This window comes from Ceratotherium simum, chromosome 19, assembly GCF_057802395.1.
Source record: "Ceratotherium simum simum isolate JZ-2026a chromosome 19, ASM5780239v1, whole genome shotgun sequence".
Lineage (NCBI taxonomy): Eukaryota > Metazoa > Chordata > Mammalia > Perissodactyla > Rhinocerotidae > Ceratotherium > Ceratotherium simum.
The window spans coordinates 52,075,134-52,091,690 of record NC_141918.1 but is presented as its reverse complement, the minus strand read 5'-3'; the positions used below and the strand labels follow the sequence as shown (position 1 = coordinate 52,091,690).

The window sequence follows — 16,557 nt, the reverse complement described above, 5'->3', positions numbered from 1 at the left end:
GCGATTGTGTTGAAGAAGCTGAAGATAGCTTTACATCTTCCAAAGGGAATGAGTTTTTTTAAGTCAAGTAAGACAACTAATGAAGAGAAAACAAATGGCCCTTTGAATTTAAAAGCATAAATCAATGTTTTTCAGTCTTGTTAGGATGTGCACTTGCCGGTCAATTCTCCAAAGACATTTGACTAATCGATGTTGAATCCAGGTTTGTTAGCTGCTGTGGAGCTCAGCACACCCCCCACCCTGTAGACCCTCCCCTTCTCTCTTGTCTCTTCTGCTCCATTGTCTCCTCCTTTTGTAACCTGAAAAGATCTTTGTTTCCTTTCATTTTCTTTCCTCATTTCCTTACAAGGTTTTCTACTCACTCCCAACTTGTCAAAAATTTCTCTGTGATTAGCTTTCACCGGGATGCTGCTATTTTTTGCTTTGCTGTCTTCCCAAAGGAAACTTTCTGGTAGCAGTTAAATCTGTTACGTGCGATGTCTGCATGGTGCCCGTGTCGGGGGTGTGCGTCAGCCTCTCCCGGATCCTGTCCCTTGCTACAGCGGTGCTGTGTTCTACATGGTGCCCGTGTGGATGGGATGGAGGGATTAGTAAATGCCCTCAACTGCATAGGTCTTGTCCGCTTGTTGTAAATCAATTTTGGACATTGAGAGGATTTCTATTATTTTCCACATCTAGCTTTCTTAAGATGATTCTAACAGTAATAACTTTCTTGTGGCTAGAAAATTATTAAAAAGTTTGAAAATACTAGTAGACGATAGAATCATTATGAGGGACTTGCAAGACCAGGGTGGCAAAGAGAGAGAGAAAAGAAACTAAAACCCTGGGCATCACCGTGGTGGCATTTTTAACCTCATGCTTACCTATATGACTGATTCCTTCATTGACTCTTTTTGTGGTTTTTTAACACCTTTGTATGTTTATGAGATATTTTGCTGGTCGATTGTTATAATTCTGCTCCGAATCCTTTAATTTATGCTTTATTTTACTCCTGGTTTAGGAGAGCAATAAAACTTAACATAATTGGCCAAGTAGTAAAAAACAGTTCATCAACCATAAATTTACTCTCAAAGAGGCCTAATTATCAAACTGAGGAATTTGGTGACATATTGGGAATTTCCCAATAACTGTGACATGAAATATATTGCATGAAAATCATCTACCACATTGGGGAGGAGAAATGGAACCTCGGTTTCAGCAGCACAACCTTATGCTTTACTTTCCTAGCGAGGTGAACATCTTGAAGCATTTGATAGAAATGTATTTCCTAAATAACAGTTGACCCAAAGTTCATATTTTCTAGTTTCCTCAAATCTGGGCACTCCCCTGCTCTGTCAGTTGTTGTTCTCCTCTTCCTGGCTGCCTTTCGAGGTTCCTCTCTGTCCCTGTCAGAGGTTTCCTGTTCCCTGCTCCTGGGAAAGTCCTGTGTCCCCGTCTCTCTCTGGACGCGGTTAACTTTGCTCTCATCTCAGCAGCTTGTTTCTTGGGGTCCAGTCTTTCTGGAGTCCTGAGAGGTCTCTGAGTCACATACTCAGGACAAGACTCACATTTTATAATTGGGGGAGATTTTGTAAATGTGGAAATAACCATGAGCCAATGCTGCAATATCCACAGTAGTGATTGTCCTTTCCTGTGATGGTTTCCTTGTTTCATGAGACGTTGTTTTACCTTCCCACCTGGATGGAGGGCAATTTTTGTCATTTTTTTTCCTATAAACATTATCCAGAGTTTCTATGTTGACCATGATAAAAATAACAATGTATTGTAAGTCATGGGAAAAGGACGGATTATTCAAGAAATGTTGATGTGGCATATAGCTTTTTGGAAAAATATCGTTAAACATCTTGCTTCATGTATTTCACAAAATCAAAACTAATTACTTCCAGATGTTAAAAAATTAGAGAAAATAGAGAGCCAGCCCTGATGGCCTAGTGGTTATAGTTTGGCGCGCTCAGCTTCGGTGGCCCCAGTGCGGTTCCCTGGTGCAGAACAACACCACTCATCTGTCAGTAGCCATGTTGTGGTGGTGGCTCACGTAGAAGAACTAGGAGAGCTTACAACTATACACAACTACGCACTGGGGCTTAGAGAGGGAGAATAAAAAGGAAGAAAAATTGAGGAAGATTGGCAACGGAAGTTGGCAATGGGTGAATCTTTCCCTGAAAAAACAATAATAAAAATAAAGAAGCATGGGCCTGCCTGGTGGTGTGGTGGTGAAGTTCGCGTGCTCCGCTTTGGCAGCCCCGGGTTCACAGGTTCAGATCCTGGGCACAGACCCACACACCGCTTATCAAGCCATGCTGTGGTGGTGTCCCACATATAAAGTGGAAGAAGATGGTCATGGATGTTAGCCCAGGGCCCATCTTCCTGAGCAAAAAGAGGAGGATTGGCAACCAATGTTAGCTCTATTAGAGCCAATCTTCCTCACAAAAAAAATAAAAAAGCGTTTCTCTTTAAAAAAAAATTATAGAAAATATAGGTTTTATAATTTTTCATTGGTGGAATCATAACAGAAAAGCCATATAGATTCATGCACTCGGGTTTAATTGTTTAAAATTTGAAAGAAAACAAAGCCATGTTAAGGAACAAAAGACAAACTTGGAGAAAGTATTGGTAGCATACACGATGAAGAGACGATTAGCAGCTTTAAAAATGTAAAAGCTTTTTATGAAACAGTAAGACAGACACAAACATTCCACTAAACAAACAGCTCGGCAATTTAACGGAGGAAAATGCAAATGGCTAATAAATACATTCAAACGCCAAATGTGCAAATAACCAAAAATGGCTGATAAAAATGTAACGGACCTTCATACAACAAATTGGCAAATATTAGAAGCACCAATAAAACCCAATATTAATTAGAGCGTGGGAAATTGAGCACTCTTGTGAGAGTTGAGCATGCTCACATACATCTCAGGAAAATATAATTTAGTTTCTCCTTTCTGAGGGAAATTAAAATATTTACATAAATTTAAATCATACATGCCACTTGACTCTGTGGTTCTGTTTCTAGCAAGTAATCTTAAGAAAAGAGCCAAGGAAGGAAGCAAACATGATCAGGACATTCACTGTAGAACCCAATTATGAACTGGAAAAAACCTAGACAATGTGGGATAAATTACCTTATGCTCCACCTGTGTCATGGAACGTTATGACACCATTAAAAAGTGCTAACAAGTTGTTTATAAATTGACATGGAAAAAAACCACAATGTATTTTTGACTAAAAACAAAACAAAACCAAAAAACTCTGACCCAGATTATAAAACAGTATATGTCGTATGACCCCCATATATGTGCACACTTCTCTACACTTTTACAAAATCTAACCTTATGTACAACGGACAGTGTGTATGCATGGAAGATTAACTTTGTCATTTGTCATTAATGTTTGTGATGAAATAAATATATTAGAATTGATGTTACCAGTACACATCTCTATTCGTATCTGAGCATTGAATTAGGTTTGTCTCTGTGGTTCCTTGTTTTATTTTAGGAGAATATCTTTTGAGTACATTTCTCTGGTATATTTTTTATTATCTAATGAAACTAAATTGCAGCTGCGTTCACATGTTTTAGGAGCAACATCTTAAAGTATCTTAGGAATTACATCTCAATGTTATTAAAGTAGTTTATTATTGTTTTGCAGCAGATCTCTAAGATCCTCCAACTTTTCCTCAGTAAGTATAAATTATGTGCTGTATTCAAGAGCAATGGAAGCTACCAAGAGTAATGACTACCTTCCATTTGTGTTTCATTTTTATTCTTTGTGTCATTTCTTCAAAAGTGATAAACAACAACAGCAGATGTGTTGGGGATAAGCTGTAGGGAGAGCCCATCTCCTAAGAAAGGAGGGCAGTGTCCCCAGAGAACCATTGCAAAGGGGTGAATCAGAAAGTGCTGAAGACAAACCCTGACCATGTAATCTGGGACAGCTTACCTACCCTCTCCCAGCTTCCGATCACTCATCTCTAATATGGGAGTGATGGTACCCACCATAGAGAGCTGTGTGAGTAAGGGGACGGTAGGAAAGGGAGCTACTTATGGTGAGAACTGACTTACTCTAGTAAGCGATAATATAATATGATAGATACATAGATAGATAGATACAGTAATCATTAACAAAAATAATAAGAACAAGTGGATGATCTTTTCTCCAACTTCAACTTCTCTTCTAAGGAGGATTAGAATGACTGGTGAGGCATTGAGGCTGGGTAACAAGGTAAGTGACGACATTCAGCAGGTGAGAGGTGAAAAGGTACCTGCAGTTGGCTTTGTAGAGCAAGTGAGCCTGAGAGGCAGGAGTCGGTGATCAGATACACAAATTGGAGGGATTTCAAAGTCCAAAATCAAATTTCAAGTCCAAATTGTGAAATTCCAAAAGCTATAACATTGTAAGTTGTCTAATTAATTTGGTGACAAACACTGACATGTACAACATGACGTCACTTCTAGTGTTTTGTTCTTACCGCTCTGTCTGAATAGTCCTGCTTTGATGCAGAGATAGTAATGTGTCGATTACAAGTGCTTCACATACTTCACTGATATATTCAAAATATGTAATGGGTGTGCCTTTCTAAATAAAAAAAATTCTGATTTCCAGAAGTCCTAAAAGTTTCAGAGAAGAGATTGTGGCCTGTAGATTACAAATCCTGGGTTAGGACCCTGTGAGGGAGAGACTGAGGCGGGGTGGAGGTGATGTCCTTGAAGGATGGGATTTCCAGGAACCTTGAGACAGCTCAGCACATGGTCAGGAACACGGACTCTGGACCCAGTCTGCCTCAGCTCTCACCAACTTCTCAGTCTCCTGAGGCCTCAGTATTCTCAGCTGTGAAGTGTGGGTAACAATACTACCTCCTTCATGCGATTATTATGATGACTATTGGGGTTAACATTTCTAAAGCATATAATAGAGCAAGTGTTTATGTTTTACATATCATGAGAAGCACTGGAGAAAACGGCAGAGGGCTGGGTATTAAAGTTAAGGTGAAGAAGTGGGGAGCACCCCAGAACAGTGATTGAGAATATGAAGAGGGGCAGAGGGGGTACCATCTGATGACACGGGGGTTTTAGAGAGGATGGAGGGAGATGCTCTAACACCATGAGGAGACACAGGAGGAGGCCCACCTCATCATCTGCCTGCTGGGAGGCAGAGTCCTCATGTGAGGGCCAGGATTCTAGAAGGTGCAGGGAACCTACACAGAAGGAAACATGTTTCTAAAGTTATTTCTCAACATTTATGGATTTTGGTGTTGTCTTGGATCCTAACCCCGTTGTGTGGAATTGCCAGTCTGGGAATTGGTGCTGGACTGTGGCCAAGTTCTCATCAGTCAGAGGAAAATGAGAAAACTAGGAACAATGGTACGCATGTCTCATGATGGAAAGTTTATTCAATTTACGGGACTGTCCTATACTCTTAAATGATGTCTGTCTTCTTCTTTTGATATTAAAATGTACTTTCCATTTATGAAATTATGGCAGAGTATATAAAGTTGTCACTGCTGCTGATGCTGCTCTTTATCATCTCCTTAGTTGGCAAAGTTAAAAATTGCCAACTAACTATCTGTTAGTTCCCCAAGTTTTTGTAGCCAATTTTATTATTTCTGATCCAAATTTCTAGGCACCACTGACCTGACCCATTAGTATTTAATTAGCAAAGGTGGTGTTCTCAGCAGGTAAGCCTTTTGTTACACCCCTCAAAACAACCCAGGGCAGCGTCTGGTCAACTCCAAGCATTAGGGACAGTGACGTAATAATGAGGGATAATAGACCTAACGTGATCTGTTGGAAGCAAATGTCCAAGAAATCAACCACCCAGAGAAAGCAACATGAAATGTCTACTATGAAAAGAAAAGGGTTGTCCTGCATTTTTACATTTTTTTTTTTTTTTTTTTTTTTTTGCTACATCACTGAAGGTTATTAGCCCTATCTAGGAGATTTTATACTTTCATACTTCGGGTTAGTCTCTAAAGAGCAACCAGCCACGTGTTGAGATGTCATGTAAACTGGAGGCTCCTCCTAAGGCCTTTAAAATTCTTACACATGTAGGAGTCTTCCTATCTTGCTCATATGACCATCTTGAGTCAATGCATTTGCATCAGAAAAAAATCAAGATTAGGCAGCAATCATGTTTCTCAGGGGGTTATGACTCTAAGACCCAGGGCAGGATTTGGAGGCAAACTCTGGTTGTCTTGCCTCATCTAAAGTTTCCAGTCTCGTATCTGCACTTGACAATCAGTTTACAGGTTCTGAACTTCTCAGACAGTCCTAAAATAAAAGTCCATTAAACAAACCATCTCCCCAGTGACTGAGAGTGTGACACATTCTTCATTATGATGAAGATACGAGAAAGATGTGTTAATGACCCCTGAGGTCTTTCCAGTACCCAAGCTCAGAAGTTTGTTAATGAGAGGAAGGGGAGAGAAATGTTGTGTACTCTCATTTCTTAAGATTAGAGGCTAGAGGCGACCAACACAAAGCAGGGTCAAAGTGTTGAAAATGAACAGCAATTGGTATTGGTAACACGCAATCAACATATTAATTATATGTCTAATAAGAGTTTGAACAATTCTTCAAGATAGTGTGTAACTGACTCAGTTATCACGTTGATTCTTTACATAATTCATTCGTGTTAAATAAGTATTTCTTAGAAATATATGTTACCCTCATGGAATACTTTGAGTGATATGGGAAAGAATGCAACAGTATTTTTTCTGCAATCACAGCCTCCAAATGTGCTCTAGCAAAATCTCCCTTCTTCATCCCTTTGTTTGATCTCAGGCAGACCTCATAGCTGTCCGTTACTCAGAGTGTTAACAATTCCATTTCAGTCTACTCCAGTGTAAACCTACAATCTATGTCTAATTGACTATCCCTGTCCTTGCTGCTCCCAGCGCTATCCAGGTCTGAACTTAAGGAAAGGGCATGTCTGATTCTTCATTTGTTATCTCATCTTCCTTCTCTGTTCTATCCCAGAGGGAGAAGGAGAGAGCAGAAGAAAAGGAGCAGAATGATTTTGTACCACATTTAGTGTCCTTGTAACCTTTGCACAGTGGTCTGACCTCTGTGTAACGAGCCTCCAAATACCGTCTGTCTCGGGCAGTGCTGATCTGGCTCCTCAGGCTTCCCTGCAGGAGGCATTCCCATCCCCAGTGCCTGATGCTGTCATCAGTGCTGGTTTGACCTTTCCAACATCCTCCTCAAGTCCTGTGGGGTGTGTCACAACTCTTCTTGCACCTGAAATGGGAGACCTGCAAGGGACTGAGCCTGACTGGCTTCCACATGTCCTCCAGCCCACGTGAAACTCACGCATCTTTGCCACCTGCATTGGTGACAGTATAGGTTTCTCTCCCTGCTGAAGCATTTTCCCTCCCAGTCATCTCTTTCCAATTCTACTTTCCTCTGCTCAACATGAACACAGGGCAGGTCAGCAAGTTAATTGAATGACAGATCTAAAAAGGAAATCAATCTTGAATCATCTTGCCAGTACCTTCTCCAATGGAGTAGTTCCCTGGACAAAGGGACCCCGAAAGCAAAGGTCTATAATGTTGCCCCTTGTGACAGACTCTAAGGAGGAGTTGGAAGAGGTCAGCTGGAGTGGTTCACTCACATCAGGGCACTGGACAGTGGGTGGGCTCCCGGCAAAAGGAGTCACCCATGTACCTCATCACAGAGTCTACATTTGGGCACCTGACACATTGAGGACATCGTCCATCAGGACTAGGACACTACCAGGTGTGAGAAAGTTTTCTTCCACTACTATTATTCTCCTTATCCATTCCTGCTCCACCCTGGTGGTTGGGTGGGGCCACAAGCAGAAGGAGAGTGGAAGGAAGAGGGAAAAAGCAGACTTATCCCCTCCCTGCTCCAGGTTCCTACAATCTAGGCCTGGCTAGCACTGATTGGTTTAGGAAAAAGGAGAGTGCTAAGCTGGATGTGATTTTAAAGTTTTAATCTGAACCAGAAAGAACTTTTTATGGGCTTATGAATATTGGAAATTGAGCAGTAAGATCTGCCTAGAGTGTTATTGAAAGATGGGAAAGGGAGAGTCGATAGAGCAAGTGTGCCTATTCACCAAGCTCAGACTGTCCCAAATCTAGTGACATTCGATACTCCAGGTTTTCAAACCAGAGTAGAAGGAAGGACAAATCTGATGACTAGAGTCCCAGTCCTTCATGCTTTTCCTGAATAATTTGAAGAATACTTCCACCATCCTGCCATACATTTTGAGAGATCTCATTCCTCTCTTAGAAAGTAAATAATAATTAATTAATCACCTAGTAATTTTGAATACATTGCAAAATTTCCCCTATTTAAGCTTTCATGATCAAAAATAAATTTACTGTTGATGAACTAATCTTCAAAATATGACCACTTGATTTCTGAGTCAATATTCAGTGTTGATATTTCAAAACACTGAAAACTGTATGAGAAGACATGGGCAATGAGCAGTCAGAAAGGATGCTGTTCTGAGAGGCAGAGCATCACTGGAGATGCCCTCCTTGGCCTTGCATTGATCTTTCAGTTGCTGGATCATAAGGAGCCCTGGAGTTTTTGGAGGAGCATCCAGGGGAAGGTCACAAGGGGCTGCCTGGGGCCTCTGGACAATAGATATCTACCTACCAGTTTTTGTGCATTTTGACATTTTCCCAATTGCATTGCTTGAATTGGTACATTCAAATTGAATGAAGACAAGCCCTGTCAAGATAACTGAGCACATAGTTTAACATACCTTATTCCTGAAATCCTAGTGAAATGCAGCCCAAAAAGTATATCCAAGAGATAAAAATAAGATGGGATCAACTTGATTGAAAAACCAGAATAGTGACATATACAACCCAAAATACACACAATAGAAGGTTGCTAGACAGGGAAGCACTGTTCTTTGCAATAGAAACTTGGAGAAATTCTCAGTCCCAGGAGGAGAAATCCGAAAGCATGAAAGGTAGAAAATATTAAAAGTAATTGTAGAGAAATTTTCTTCTGAGTTAAAGAAATTTTTAAGGCTTCAAATTTGAAGTGTCTACCAAGTGCAGAGAGGACAAATGAAAAAAATACAGGCAACAAATTCAGAGAAGTATAGAGAGAAAAACTGAGAGTTCCTGGGAACAGAGGCTAGAAGGAATTAGCTTAAGAAAAAGGAATGAACATACTGGAATCAAACTTCTCATCAGTGCACTAGGTCCTAGAAGGCAATGGAGAAATGTTTTTGAAGTTGTGATGGAATTTTTGGGAATCATAATTCTGGTTAAAATTAAAATATAATTGAAATCCTACAAAATCCTTTAAGACTAATTTGGAACTAAGAAAAATATATATAAATAATTTTATGTATATATAAATTTCTATATATTACATATAATAACATATTAACATATGATAAATGGTTTTTATTATATGTTATAATATAATAAATATACATATACAAATTTATATATGTGTGTGTATGTGTGTGTGTGTATATATATATATGCATGAAAACTTGTATAAATATAAAATAGAGTAAAGAATAGGTGGTCATGATCAGTAGAAGCAGGCGAGCCAGTTCTCAGGGAGCAGAGTTGAGGGAATTCTCAGAAAGGAGAGGTCGTGCCTTGACCAGAGGGAAGAGCAGATGAGAGCAGACCTCTGGGCTCTCCCAGCAGGGCCCAGTCTGGGCCTGTGGACAACCAGACACGGCTGAAGTGTGGCCAGCCCCCTACTGTGAATTCACCAGACTCTGGCTGTCAGACCTTGCTCACGTTCCTTAGGCTGTGGCCTGCATCTAAAAAGGGATGGTTTAGGTGGGATCATCGCAAAGATACCTTTCAGTTTTAATATTTTGTAAATCTATCACGACAGGCTAATGATTAGATGGCAAAGGGAATGTGGCTAATGTACATTCTTGGTTTGGGAATGTTTGTGTCCCTTGAGTTCACCTACCAATGTCTGACAGTTAGAGAGGGAGGCTCTTTCCAGAGGACGATCCCATAAAACTCATGTCCATGAATGGTTACTCTCATATGCCGCAGATTAACATGCATAGTGTCTGCAATTTTGATATCATGATAACCACTTTCATGCATAAAGAATGATGCATAAACTCATTTCTTTTATATCACTATGCACATTCTTATATAACTTATACAGTATTTCTATATTTAGAGGAAATATGCATTTATTTAATCAGCCAATATTTATTGGCTCTCCATTGTGTACCAAGTACGGTGGAAGGTCCATGTTGGAGGTACAAATACGAATAAGAAGGGGATCTTCCTCTGAGGAACACACATTTGCAGAGGGAGGAGACAAACGCACAACAGATCACTAGATACCAGAAAGGAGTGTGATACACACAATGAACAAAGTGGTTGCTGAGAAGGTGGGGGCTGCATAGATGTGCATGCACAATCTCTATTGTTTTCAACTTTTATTCATGGAAAAATGAAGGGAAACTGTATAAGGTCATGTTAATATATGAGCTACTAAAGGGGCACAAAAGTTGCAAACATATAACCATATTGTTATCATAATAGCATTTGAAATCCATGGAAAAAGTTAGTGCAATTTGCAAACCCACAACATGCAGGAGGGATGAACAGTCTGATGTAACAGTCCCGTTGTGGAGGAGAGGCACGAAGGAACCCAGGGTTTGAATCCCATCAAACAGTGAGATCATGGTTTTCCCTGATGCTCAGACCAATCCTGCCTAGAAATTAAGACGGTTTATCCGAGTGACCCTCCCTTCAGTCTCAGGGGAGCAAACCCCCTACAGGAAAATACTATTTTCATAATGAAGAAACATATATCAGAGGAAAACTATAGATTAAATTGTTGTATCAGAGCAAATCAATTACTCCCTCCAATGTCCCCATCTCCCAAAAGAATTATGGTTATACTTTTCCTCATGATAATTGAATTTTTCCTCTAAAATAATTTGTACAAAGATCTTGTGTTTCAAATTGCTCTGAGAGCTTGAGTGCAGTGGCTGGGCCACATCCCCCTGTGTGAGGGAGGGAGAGTTAGGGGTCACCTCTCTTCCTCTCTGACTCGCTGGGTGTGAACACTGGCTCTACTATTTAAAAAATACGACACCTGGGACATGTGACTCACCTCTTTATGCCTCAGCTTCCTCATTTATAAAGCAGAAGGAATAATATAACACAGTAACAATATTCCCTCACTCACAGGGCTGTTGTGAAGATGAAATGAGCTAGTGGAGGTCAAGCCGTCCTGTGCACAGAACGAGTGTTCTGTAACTTAGATAAAATATTATCAGGTTTAAATTGTTTTTATTGTTATATCCTTCTAGTTCCAAACCTCATGTGTTGCATACCAGAAGCACTCAATAAATGTTCACTGAAGCAAAGGCCACAGACTAGTCCCCACACAACCAGAGTAGTTCACACAAGAGAATAATGGGGGCAGTAGCTTGTGTCTTCATAATGAAAGTTTTCAAACATTTATAAAAATAGACAGAATAGTATGCTGAACTAGGAAGGGAAGTGGTAAAAGTAGATGATTTGTCTAATATATTTGAAAAGCTACTATAAAGAAAGACAAGTGTAAATGTATCAAACTAGATGTTAGAAGTACTTATTTGAATCCAGAAGCTTTATGATATTCATCAGATTTATTAAACACTTGGTCTTATCTTTGTTACCTTTAACATGAGGCAGTATGATTCTTCTATAGCCTGTGCAACAGGATTAGAAAAAGTTACTATACTGAATCCACTAGAATCGCAATAAATTGATGATATTTAGTGTCAGAACTGGAGAGTTGTGCTTGGTGTCAGTCTGGGATACTGGATAGTAAGCAGTCTAGGTTGCCTTTAATCATCCGTACCATCTTTAATCATCAAATAAAGACAAGAGAGTTTCTCACGAGTACAGTATAACCAGAAAGAATACACTATCTCAGGGCAGGTTTCTCAGTTCAAAGCACCCCTGTGATAATAGGAGAAACGATGTGCTAATACATAATGCTGATTTACATCAAGCTAGAAATTAGAGCAAAATAGCAAGAATATTTTGATATGCATTCACTCCTGCCCCAAAGACACGATGCTCTGATTTTAAAATCTTGATGTCTGATTCCATCAAAACTAAGCTGGAGTAGAATCAGGTAATTTATTCCAGGGTGCATGGGACATACAGCACCCTTGATAAATAAATGACGTGCAATATGATATATTGGAGTATATGAGGAAGCCATTTGGTTTAAAACTAATTCGGCCTGATTTTGTTTTTCCAAAAGGGGCTGACATGGCCTGTTGAGCATAGATTGTGCCTCTGCTTTAAATATTTACTATGTCCCAAAGACAAGGATAATGCCCTTAAAGATAAGGATGTAACTACCCCCCATCAGCATTTCTTTAAGGATAAGCACCTCTCCCTAAACTAAGGATTAATTACTGACCTGCTGTGCTCATCTTGTGATCACTTACCTTGTCACCACCAACCAGCTGTGTTCATGGATCTGGTATGCCAGCAAAGCAATCTCGTGACTACCGTAAACAGGACATTCCTATCATATGTGATGTATGCTGTTTGTTTCAAGACAGTATATAAACACTCTGTACACCCCATTTCTTTGGTGCCCTTCCTTCCTTAGAAAAGGAAGGCCCCAGGCTAGTCCTCAAATCTGGCTCATAATAAACTCACCTCAATTATGATTTATAGATTGATTATGGATTATTTGCATCGACACCCTCCAGTCTTAGTACCGAGGACAAGTCTCTGCCTCTGAAATAACTGGGTGGGTTTTATCCAATGTGAATTGCATAACTAATTCACTTTCCCTTTTTTGCTTTGGAACCAAATTTGTGGGTCATAAGGAAATGCATTTTCCAGCCTCTGTCTTGTCATCGTCTTATGCCCTTCATTTCAGTTTTCTATTCTTTTGAACACATTTTAAATTTAGGCTTTCATGCATATCATTGAAAACTCTTGTAAATAATTTTTGGAACAATGCACAAGTTAAGTGAATAAACAATAATTTAACTCAAGATAAAGTACAATAATGAATGACCATCTTAAAACCCTTGCTTTAAACACATGCTAACTGAATTCTAGTGTCATTTTATGAGCAGCCTCACTCACCAGGAAGAAGCTCACTGAATGAATGAATGTTCTTGCTTATGATGCCCGTTCTCTTTCCCCCTTGTAAATAATTGAATGGATATTACAGTTAATACATCTATCTCTTGACTGACATTTCCTGACTCTGAAATCACATTTTTGGACTCGCAAATCTGAACACCAGACACTGCAAACTCAGTCCTTTGCCAGCTCTGAGCAAGGAGCCACCACCTCTCTGACTATCTTAGCTGCATTTATGTTTTAATAGAAAAATATTACAAAGGAACGGAGAGAGGACATGGCCAGGGATTGAAGTAACAAAAAGTAATAAATGGCAGGATTTAGATACAAATATACTAGATCTTTTATAGGTATACTCTTGAATTTTCTCAAGAATACTACAAGGGAGGGGTTGTTAACCAGAAAAATACAGTGAAGCTTAGAGAGAACTAAGCAGCCCAAGATCGGTGTTAAATGTAGCATTTCTGGCTCCATGGCTGTGCAGTTTCCATTACAGTCGGGTTTTGATGTTATATTTACCAAAGATCGTTGAACCTGAATTAAGTGTTTGAATCAAAGTTAAGGCATAATTCAATTATTTTACATTAGAAAATATCACACAGTTACGATTATTTTCTCCCCAATGGTGTGTTCACTGTGAATCTATTTTCTATTTCCTCGATCTAAAACCAGAACCTACCCAGAATATAAATTTATTGTTGAGGAATTTTCTCTTAAGAGTTTTCCAGTGACAATGAGTTTGATGGCTTTTCGAAACCAAGGATAAAAGAAAGCATAAATCAAGGGATTCATTGCTGAGTTATAGTAAGCAACCCAAACCAATATTTCATACATATATGTGGGTGTGACGAAACCTAGGAAGGCATCGATGACTGAGTCAATGAAGTAGGGCAGCCAGGAAATCAGAAAAGCAGTCACTGCAAATCCCAGGGTTTTTGCTGCTTTTCTCTCCCTCTTGGCCACTCTGTCTTTGTAGCTGTCTGATGATCTCGCAGTCTCATTGCTCATCCTTTCAATGTTTCTAGCCTGTTGTTTAGCGATGAGGAAAATCTTGGAGTAAACCATTATCATCACGAGTGTGGGAATGAAAAATAATAGAAAATTTACCAACACCCTACTTTGATTCACTGCAATCTGACAGCCTCCCACACAGGTGAGAGCACTTACTAGATCCTCCAGCCCAGCTTCATTTGCACCTGTGCCAAGAAGCGAAAAAGTATAAACAACGGAAAGGAGCCAGGAGAAGGCAATGCACAAGCCAGAAACAGAGGCAGTGAACCTGGTTGGATAGACCAGAGGGTCAGTGATCGCAATGTATCTGTCGAGAGAAATGAAACACAAGTGGTAGATGGAAGCATAACAGAATGATCCTTCGAAACAAGAGTGCAACGTACAGTAAGTCTGCCCAAAGTACCAGCAGCTCTCCATGGACCTGACCATGCTGAAGGGCATCACGGTCACCCCCACCAGGAAGTCAGCGCCGGCCAGAAAGGCGAGGAGAAAGTTGGCAGGAGAGTGCAGCCGCTTGAAGTGGAGGATGGAAATCATCACCAGGAGGTTTCCACACACAGCCAGCACTGCTCCCAAGCCGAACACGGCGCACAGCAGCAGGCGGGGGCCTGGCGAGTAGGGGGTTTTGACACAGGATCCAGTCAGGTTCTCATAGCAGATCCGCACGGCAGCGAGAGGGGGCAAGTCCCCGCTCGTCATTCTCCGTTTTGTTACTGGGAGAAGCTGTCATCGTCTATGGCCAAGGCTGTCATTCAGGTTTTCAAAAGTCCTCAAAACAAAGAAAGATATATACAACATCTCAGTAATTGCCAGCACCTTCTGCCCCCATTTCTTTCTAAGTACAAATCCTTATTTTCATGTTTAGAAAGTGATTGATAGCCTCATCTCATAAAATAATTCACTTCCAAATGAATAGGCTGTTACTTTGCATCATTACATAAAATGCTATTTATTTAAATTTAAAAAATACCTTTCTTTGCATTACCTACTTCTTCATATCTGAGAAGCATTGATCTTCCAAGAGCTGTTATATGATGCATGTACAAATGCCACATTTTCTTAGCATCCTTTTTCTAATTTATCAAAGTGAGGATAATGCCCCAAACACTCTGTCCCCTCAGGAAAGTAGCTAAATAATTCCAAATACCCAAAGCCCTTAAGATTCAATCCCCATAGTGCAAGGTGTGGAAAGAAAGAAAATTTTAACAACAATTATGTTTATGCTAATGCCTTTCTAATTTCCTGATGACATTTGACTGTTTCATGAAATAGCAATAGCGCCTATCCTTAAAAACCTTTGTCCAGAATTTGAAAGCTATATTATTTATTCTTATTAATTATTGGGGATTGCCTTTTCATTTCTGTGAGAACCATTTATTTATGATTACTGTTTGATGTCACTATATCTCTTTCAATAAAGCTCTTCATCCTTTCCAGTGTTGGTTAGTGTTAAAGAAATTAATTACAGAATCATATATTAAACACTAGAATGCTTCATGTTTAGTTTTAATAATTCTGATTTGGAAACGTGGGGGAGGAGAGTACAAGGTGTTTTCCTCATGAAAATACAGAAGGCAGTGTGTGTACACCTAAAAGCAGTTCCTGCTAATGTTTTCTGGTTTTTGTTTCAGAATGGGAACTGTTGGGAAGAAATTAAAGAAATAATATGAAGGAAGAATCTTTGAAATATGGATATTTCTATGTTATACTCAGTTTTACCATTGACAAATTTCCTTTTCCTCTTAGAGCTCAGGAACAGAACTCAGCTTAGGTTTTGAAAAAGATTTTTCTGATGAATGACTTACGGTCATGTTTAAAAATCAGCTTTTTGCTATTGAGGTATAATTTATATTTGAAAAGTCCACACTTTTAAAGTGTCAGGCTGATGACTTATGATAAATGTATCCACCCATGTCACCACCACCGCAGTCATGGTGCAGATGTTTCCAACACCCCAGCAGTTCTGGTGCCCTTTACACACAATTACAGTCACTCTCTCCCACATCTCCCTTCTCCTGCCCTAGGCAACCACTGATCTCCTTCTGTGGCTACAGATTAGTTTCCCTGGTCTAAAAATCTCCTGTGAGAAGAACCACAGAGTATGTGCTCTTCAGCGTCCAGTGTCTTTCACTCAGATCAGTGTCTGTGAGTTTCATCCATGTTTGGGGATATTAGCAGTTCATTCCTTGTTATTGCTAAATAGCAATCCATTGTATGAATACACTACAATTATTTCATTCACATGCCTGTCAATAGACATTTGGACTTGTGTTCACTTTGGGGCTGTTATTAATAGTGTTGCTGTGAACATTCATATGCAGTTCTTTGCATAGACATATGTTTTCCTTTCTTTTAGGTAAATACCTGGGAATCAGATTGTTGGAGCCAGCTCTGGTGGTCTAGTGGTTAAGATTTGGCACCTTCACCGCCGCAGCTTGGGTTGGTTTCTTGGTCAGCGAGCC

At 39.8% G+C, this 16,557-nt stretch overlaps 1 protein-coding gene across 1 annotated transcript; it reads right to left on the bottom strand.

Annotated features, from left to right (window-relative positions):
* Window positions 1-13,759: 13,759 nt before the first annotated feature.
* LOC101407313 (trace amine-associated receptor 7a-like) lies at window positions 13,760-14,794 on the bottom strand. Its single transcript, XM_014781056.1, has one exon. It carries the CDS (start codon window positions 14,792-14,794, stop codon window positions 13,760-13,762), a length of 1,035 nt encoding a protein of 344 aa, XP_014636542.1.
* Between the last annotated feature and the right edge of the window lie 1,763 nt (window positions 14,795-16,557).